This window comes from Fundulus heteroclitus, chromosome 8, assembly GCF_011125445.2.
Source record: "Fundulus heteroclitus isolate FHET01 chromosome 8, MU-UCD_Fhet_4.1, whole genome shotgun sequence".
Taxonomy (NCBI): domain Eukaryota; kingdom Metazoa; phylum Chordata; class Actinopteri; order Cyprinodontiformes; family Fundulidae; genus Fundulus; species Fundulus heteroclitus.
In genome coordinates, this window is record NC_046368.1 from 29,876,038 (window position 1) to 29,884,983 (window position 8,946).

The 8,946-nt window shown below is 41.0% G+C and overlaps 1 protein-coding gene across 1 annotated transcript; it reads right to left on the bottom strand.

Annotated features, from left to right (window-relative positions):
* Nucleotides 1–2,417: 2,417 nt before the first annotated feature.
* On the bottom strand, nt 2,418–7,343 carry LOC105916249 (high choriolytic enzyme 1). The gene is made up of 10 exons (XM_012850646.3): nt 7,235–7,343; nt 7,000–7,030; nt 6,699–6,764; nt 6,386–6,538; nt 5,889–6,006; nt 5,613–5,791; nt 5,357–5,438; nt 3,450–3,574; nt 3,100–3,173; nt 2,418–2,739 (listed from the first exon to the last, which is right to left on the bottom strand). Exons 1-9 carry the CDS (start codon nt 7,283–7,285, stop codon nt 3,109–3,111), a joined length of 870 nt encoding a protein of 289 aa, XP_012706100.1. The 5' UTR covers nt 7,286–7,343; the 3' UTR covers nt 2,418–2,739; nt 3,100–3,108.
* Nucleotides 7,344–8,946: the final 1,603 nt, after the last annotated feature.

Here is an 8,946-nt window from a genome sequence, read left to right on the forward strand (position 1 = left end):
TGTTGGCCCCCTCCTTGGGGGGCCTGGTCCAGGGGACATCTGGTCCGGGGGCGGGACCGGGGGTCGGGCACAGGCAGGCGGATAGTCGGATTGTGGTGCCCCTCCCCCCACTTAGGATTGTTGGATGTGAGTGTTATGTGGTAATGTGGGGTTTTTTTGGTTTTTTTTGGAGTATGTGTGTGGTGAGTGTGGCATGAGGGTGGGGTGGAATAAATTAGATTTTTTTTTGCCAGGTTTGGCTGCGGTCCACTCCCTCTCCCAAGAACATCTCAAGTCTCCACTATGGAGCCCATCCCCCCACATCCTGCCCCCCACCATTGACTGGCGCCTTGGCCTGCTGGCGCATTGGCGGCCCTCAGGTTTGGGGCGGGTTCCTGGGTGGGTGACGGCCCATTCCCGGTGGCTGCTTTGCGGGGGCGACTGTGGCTTGATGGGTTGAGTAGTCGTCTGGCAACCAGAAGGTTGTGGGTTCGATTCCAGCTTCCCCTTGCCACATGTCGATGTGCCCTTGGGCAAGGCACTTAACCCCAAGTATACCGGTGTATAAATGTGTGCGCGTTAGTGAGAGCGACTTGACGTCTCTGCTCTCCCCACTGTGGGGCGGGGTAGGGGGGGCTAGGGTAAGGTGGGGGAGGGAGTGGGTTCATTAGGTATATAGGGGGTGAGGGGGGTTCTGGTTGGGTGGCCCGTACTGGTCATGTTGGCCCCCTCCCTGGGGGGCCTGGTCCGGGGGCGGGATCGGGCAAAGGCAGGCGGATAGTTGGATTGTGGTGCCCCCCTATTTGGGATTGTTGGATGTGAGTGTCATGTGGTAATGTGTGTACAGAGTCGTCTTTTTTTTTTTGCCAGGTTCGGGTGCGGTCCGCTCCCTCGCCCAAGAACATCTCAAGTCTCCGCTAGGTGCGGAGCCCATCCCCCCACGTCCTGTCCCCCTCCGCTGGCTGGCGCCTTGGCCCGCCGGCGCATTGGCGGCCCTCGGGTTTGGGGCAGGTTCCCGGGTGGGTGCCGGCCCATTCCGCCACGGGGACGGGGCGCCCCTGGGGCCTCTGGGCTTCGGGGCCCATGGCCGGGACCACTTCAGTGTAGCTGGCTGCGCACCCACGGCTCCTGGGGGCTTTGACATTGCTTTGGCTGGGGGATTTCCTCGGGGTCGTCTCTCCTCTTTCCTCTGGGGGGGGAGGGTTGCAGATTTCCTGTGTTGACCCTTCTTGGGTGCCCTGCTTTGGGGGCCCCTTTGGGAGTTTGGGGTTATGGGTCCCCTGGCGCCTGCCTCAGTGCTCGGGGAAGGCGCCAAGTTGTTCACAACCACTATTGAGCAATTTCCTTCTGGATAAATTTCACATACACAAGTGCACTCTCACAAACACGCACATGTGCTGGGTTCCAGGTGTTCACTTATATACAGAAAGCCCGTCATTTTTTTAAATATATGTATTTTTTTTCATTTTCTCTTCTCAGGTATCACTTTACACATGTCAGCTTAAATAATAATACATATGATTTAGCAATGGTATCAAGGTGTTACTCTATTGTATCTGTTACACTATGTCTGTTGGTTTTGCTGTTCTTTTTATATCTCTCTTTCCAGATGATGAAGCAGACGGAAGACGTTTTATCATTCTTTCCCTTTTATATCTTCTTTCTTTCACCTCTTCTCTTTCTCTTCTTGTTCTTCCTTTACTCTCCTTCTTTCCCATTGTAGTGTCGACATAATTTGAAATTCTCCCCGCAGGAATCACAATAAAACTATTTACATGCATAAATCAAGCGGAGTACTATGGCGAAAGCTGATTGCTCCTCTTGTAAAAGTAAAATCTGTCGAGCTCTATTTGGCATTAAGACATCAATTCTTGTTGCCACATTGCTAGACGGGACACTGGGAAAAAAACAACAAAAAAACCCAAATCCTCTCAACTAGGCTAGTGAAACTTAACTCTGAATACTAAGCTTGAGCAAATTAGCAATTATTTTATTCTAATTAGCAAATTAGAATAAAAAGAAGCTAAGGAACTATGTACACGCAAAATACACAAAAAGACAAAATCAGTGTTTGATAACCATCATCGGAATGATTCAATGAATCCTGGTTCACTATAGGTGAACCATATCACCTTATCAAAAGTCATTCCTTTCAATAAAAGCTTCCTAAATATAGTATACATTTTCTGGACTGTTGTAATCAATGGAATATTGTTCTTGTTGATCTCCCCAGTTTAGTTTTGTAACAATAACATTAAACGAAAAGATATTTGGCAATTTTGTTTCAGCTAAAACATTTTTTTATATCAATCTTAACTGACTCTGGTCACTGCTTTTATTACCCAAAAAAAAGTTCTTAGTGGTCTTTTTTAATAAAAAAGTCTCAATTGCTGTAATAATTGTACACTGGGAACCTGATATTCAAGCCGGAAACAGAGTGGTGTTTAAAAGGTTTATTTATGATGGTGCAGGTGACAAGCAGGCAGGACAGATTGAAGATGGTCAATGACACGTAGCAGGCTGACTAAATGATTATGAGAGAGGTTGCTTCTCCATGTTTGGTTCTAGTTCTGGGTATGTAGAGTAGATTTGAGATTTTATTAATGTTTGCTTTGAATCAAGCTGGTACACAGTCATTATTGTGTATTTGTGAAAATAAATCAGTGGACAGTTCAGTTGCCTGTCCTTTTTACTTCTCATTAGGTCATCAAAGAAGCTCATTAAAGCAAACAGCATCACTCCGCATTTTTGCTACTTGTCCTGTAGGGTTAAAAAAAGATTAAATTAAAAAGAACAGCAGTCTGACATTGTGATTTTTTTCAAAGCGGTAAAACAGTTTTAAAACATCTGTTGAACAAAACTAGCAGCTTCTCTTACAATATATACATTGGAACAAAAAGAGATTTACTTAACAGCAATATTTACTTTATTGCGTCAAATTGTTTCAAAATGATAAAAAAATATTTCCTCATATATAATGACAAAAATGTACTGTAATGTTCCAAAAACCGTTAACATGAAATTTAACTAAAGTACTTCAGACCCAATGTGATTGGGAATATTACATTAGTACTGTATAACAACACATTCAAAGTGGATAAAACATGCAAACGTGCTTACTTTTATCTCTTAAAAGAAATAATTTCCTGAGAAAGATTGTTTATTCTTAGGATGCCTCTTAGGATTATTTGAATCTGCAATGAAATAAAAAGTGACATATCAATAAAAGGTGATAGATGTGTTCATATATATATATATATATATATATATATATATAAATATATATATATATATATATATATATATATATATATAAATATATATATATATATATATATATATATATATATATATATATATATATGTGTGTGTGTGTGTGTGTGTGTGTGTGTGTGTGTGTGTGTGTGTGTGTGTGTGTGTTTGCTTTATCCAGGAATGATTAGAGGTAAGATTTCTGAAGAAAGACTTACTGCACTGATAAAGGCGATTCACCCGGAGGATGTCATTAGGACTCATTTGTGTGGCTCTTCCAATTTCTACGTTTGAGTCAGGGATGGGAACAATGGTAGGCTCTCTATTTCTAGAGAAGGCAAACCTGTTATACCAAGAAAAAAAAACATAACAGGAAGTTTAATTTTCCTCAGTTTCAGACACTTTACTGAGCCACTTTCAGGTTGATATGGTGCAATACTAAGGTATGGCTAGAGCTTCAAACAAAATCCAATTTTCAATTAAAAAAAAATTTGGTTGTCTTAAGTGGAGACTGGTGCAGTATTAAGGAGCTTGAGACTTCCACCAGCAGTTGGAAGAGAAAAAAAGGACTGAAGAAACCTAATGTTGGAGAATTTATTTTGTAGCTGTGAGAAAATGACAACCAGACAACCATATTCCTATTGCTACACACAAGGAGCTCACTTGGCACTAGCATTTCTAATGGATCAGTTTTTTGCCACCTAATATTTATAATCTAAACAATCTGGGTGCTATACATCATGTTTTAACTGTAATTGTCTTATTTTAATACTCCCTCAATGTCTGGATGTCTGTGACACAAAACAAAGAAATTATGACCATTTATACCAAGTACTGCTGAGGGAGTTATTTTTACCCCCAGAGAACTTTAGAAAACGCTGCATGTGTTTCATGGCTGTCACTATGGCCCGGTTGTGGCCCGGAAAAGACATGGTGGAGCAGGTAAATTAAATAGCCAATTGCTAATACGTTAGAAGTCTAATTAATGATAGTCTTCTAATTAAGAGTGATACGACTAAGAAATGAGCCAGGACAAAAATTGCTATTTGTCCTGGCTTTTGCAATTGCATGGAGGCTGTTCACGCTGTGCGAGCCCAATGATAGATCTTGACACACACCACAAGTGTGCTTAAATGGGATTGAAGAGAAAAGTGCTGCAGAAGTTGGAGAAATCTGATGAAAATGAAGTGAGTGATCATTAGGCAACAGCAGCACTTGCCCTGCTGCAGTCCTGCTGTTTCAGTGCATTTCTTCTCCACCAGGGCTGGATGCCTGTGTGACTCACCATAATTTCCAATTTGAACTCTGCCGATAGGTAGTTAAAGCATAAATTCCACACCTAACACAAGAATATTTGCAAATTGCTATCTCTGATGAGGAAATAAAGGATTGCTAACTGTCAGATGTACCTCATGAAAAAATTAAACCAGAAAAGCAAACAAGATGTGCCAACACCCAGAATGGGGACAAACATGTGTGGGTTTTAGAAGCAGCTTAATGAAGGTTTAATGTTTGTGTGTGGAGGTTTTTGTAATGTCCAGTTATACGTATAGACATATATAAACAGTTTTGTTATGAGCAGGGGAGATAAATGACCTCTAATGGGTTTTTCTTGTTGCTTGCAAAAATTAATCAATGATCTTGCAGAAGAACCTTAAGCATTAATTTTCATGGCCTTTGCAAAAATAATTGGTCCAGATTAGTTTTTTACAGTTTTAAATATTCATTGAATCATTCTCTGTACCTAGATTTGGTGTAATAATTTCTCAATGTAGAGTGAAATTGCAATTTAGGTTTGGTCATCATGAACACCTCCTTTCGACTATGTAGCTAATTAGCAAAGGATCAGATTAGCCATCAGCCCTGCCATAAAGAACTACATTCAAATGAGAATTTTGTAAGGTTATATTAAAATTAGGGGAAATAAACATGCTCTTGCTTCCAGAAAAAAACAGGAAGCCCTTGACTGAAGAATCTTGCTTCCTCAAAAGTTTTTGTAGGGTCAAAATGGGAATCTAGATTTTGTTTTACGAGGTTGTCGTGTCAAAAAAAAATAAAAAATCCAACACAAAAAGTAAGTCCAGATGAAATCTTTTGATGTGATGGAGATGAATGTAGATTTTACCTTCCATAGTGCATGACAGAGTTGTAATCGTAGGGAGTGCCAAGGTTATTGGTGTTGATTTTCCTGAAATTATGCTCCTGTCCTGTAGGCGAGGAACATAACTCTGTAATTTCTCTGAATGATATCATTTGGCAAATCAAAACATGCTAAATTCAGCACAAAATTAAGGCTCAAATAAAGGGTAATAGCAAGAATTAAACTTCAAATTGCATATTTATTTTACCCTTGTTTTAAAGGAATCTGTACTGCAGCTCACCACTTATCACATTCTCCAGGATGATGCGAACATGACTGTCCCTGTCAGACCTGGTCTGTTCATGGTTGAAGCCCAGAGCGTGCAGCAGCTCATGCTGGACAATCTGGTGGAAAACACACCCTCTGCGGCTCAACGACACCACCTGGCCACCACCACGACGACCAATAAAAGACCAACACCTGGAGGAACACGGGATTATAACATCACACCAAAACCAATCTGCCCGATGACTTGATCAAGTGGAAAGGGAGCGAATCATCTTTGGGTGGTTGTTACCCAGAACGGGACTGGATGTCCACAAAGTCTCGCTCTGTTTGCTGGGGCCTGAAGCGGATGCAGGTAGAAGCATGAAATGACTCAAGACCACTGACGATGAGGCTCCTCTCTCTTTGAGCTTGGAGAAAAATAACAAGAAATGTTACTAGTTGAACAGGAGCAATCATATTGTGTGCATGAATGTGTGTTTTCTTTATTTTGAAGGCTAGCATAGCAGCTGTGTTGTCGGGGATGCCATTTACCACTCAGTCAAGCCATATAGAATTTAGATTAACCAACACGACACATTAAAATCACGTCTCTGGGCTCCTTTCTGTTGGAGACTGCAGATAGTGTGCTTAGTCTGCACTGAGTTAAGTTTTCTGCCAGATCTGTCCCACACACCAGATGAGTTTTGCATCGAGATAATTTCAGTGTTTTTTAGTCAAAAAGTTCTACACAGTCTTCAGATGGGACTTTTGATTCATAACTAAACTAGAAGACAGGTTGGGACTCACAAAAATCGCTGGAAATCCTGTAAGGAATGTAAACTTTTCCATCCTGGTTTTTAGTCCATAGACAGCCTCGTGATGTGCAGGGATCAGCGTTCTGGAGACCTGTTGGCACTGCAATGTCTCCAAACATCACCAGAGGATCATCCAAGTTCTTCCCTGCAAAACATTAAGAGAGAAAAAATGTTTTCTCTCTACATGAACTTCCTGTTATCAGCTTTGTTATGTAAATTAGCATGTTGTTTTAGTCTTCATCTCTATGAGATAGTTGGATTGTACTTTTACAAAACAGCAGAAGTTCCAGAGGACATGAACATACCAAGGTTAGCATTGGCCTTTTCCAGCAGTGTGGAGACACTGAAGTCATCATCCTCAAAGTTGTTGGCTGTGTAACAGAGCAGAGTATCTCAGCTGTAAACCTGGTTGGAAGGCAATAAATTGAAAGCAGCTATCTTCACTATATTTAGCCTCCTAGTCCTAAACAATCTAATCCTACTATGTATTGCCTCACAGGGAAATTAATAATAGGTAATACAATAAATGCAACAAAAATGTGACCACTCAAGTAAAACACAATGTTTTAATATACAAATTTTAGAAAAAATGCTACCAAGGCTTACCAGTGTTTTCATCTGTCCTTTTAAATGAAGTCTGCAAAAAAGTAGGTGATTCATTTTAGTCTGAACAAGGTGTAAATGAAAAACAAAAGAACCCTGAAATGTTTTATAGTTTCAGTATGTCCATGTCTTCAGCAGAGTAAACAAGGTTTATGATCCTTTGTTTCACCCTGGGATAAAAGTGCTCATTCTGTCTCTCTAAGGGAAATCTCTCTCCTTTCAAAGTGTGGAATCTTACCTGCGATGAGGAGCATAGGAGCCCACAGAGCACAGCAGTCAGGAGCATCATGGCTGTTTGTTGAATAGCAGCAACCCACTCAACACTCACACAAAGATGTAGCTTAGCCCTTTATATGTGGAAAAGGCAATTTACATGGATCCTAATATGGCATACTGCTCTATGACTGGAAGTGGCAGTTATTTCTCAAGAGGTGCTGTGTTATCCGTAAAGTGGGACACATTTAGCAGTTTTGTAGAAATTTCCTTCTAACTTCTCTAAACTCTAAACACAATGTAGTGTCAGCATTTATTTCCTCATAGAATAACCACAATCTGATTATATTTCATTCTCACCATTACTCCCACTGCTGAATTATAGTCATGACTGTAGTTTTGATGGATTTACACTTACAACTTAAATCAATTCAGTTAAATTCAAGTTTATTTATATGGCACCAATTCACAATACATTGCCTCTTACAAAGTCAGTCATTGACTTGAAGCATCGACTCCTTGAAAGAGTGTAGAGCCACAGTGGACAGAGATCAGCCTGTAGTTCTGCTGAAGTGTTCAGGAAGCCCAGATTGTTTTGACCACTACCTTTAGGTCATCTGGGTCCTCATGTTGGTTGACATTACTCCATTGAGTGCTTTGAAAAAAGTTTAACTCCTTGGCTTTTTTTTGTAATTTTTTAGCCTATTAGCATTCATTTAAATGTATTTAATCTCTTTTTAACTAATGGATCTGCACAAAATAGTATAATGAAATGACAAAATACATATAATACATCCAACTAATGTCCCAAATGTTTTACTGAATAAACTAAAAGGGGGAGAGACTCTTTAAAGTTTGATACAGCAGTGTCTGACAAATATCTACTGATGAAACCTTCTTTTGGTGGTGGAGAACTCAGTTAAACTGAATTTAAAGGTTATTAAAAAGGGTCAGATGGGACCAATTTTGGAGGAGTTGTCGGTGAGGTAGGCCAGTTGTCCTGACTTTGAAGGAGGAGAGGGGGCCTTGGCTTGTTTGGTTCAGACAAAGCCTGTAATGTTGTGCCCCGAGTGGTATCTTTGGCTGGATCTTTGGCGGAATCAACATAATGGCAGGACTGTGGATCTATTAGATTTTGAACCTCAGCCACTCAGGTGCCCACAAATACTTTGTAGTGACTCAAATCCAAAAGAATCAACCTTAACACTGGTGGAATCTGTCCACAAGGTAGTGGTGTCGATCTTCAGAGTGAGCTCTGTGTTTAAGAGCTCAGCCAGCTGGGTTCCTGTAAAGGCTGCAGATAGCTCCAACCGAGGTATGGACATCTGAAACCTTGGGGCTACTTGTGAGCGAGCCAGGAGGAAACTTAGGTGGATCTTGACCTGGCTGTCCTCAGTCCCAAGGAATGCTACGGATCCATATGCTTGCTCAGAAGTATTACAGAAGATATGGATATATCTGGTGGTGATTGAATAATTGTCAAATGCAGTAGTGCTTGGGCAAGTGAATTTGGGGCAGCATGTACAGTTCCCCTTCCCATTGCACCCATAATTGCTGTAAGTCTGGAGGAAGCAGTGGGTCATCCCACTCTCAATGTTTTTCCCAAATGTGACAGACTCTGGCAATGGGTGGTGTATGGCATAATATAACCTGGGTGATCATACTGTGATGCAAGAACTCCTCATGTTGAATTGCCCATATTTGAGGGGCATGTGTTTGTAGCCTATGAGATCTTTG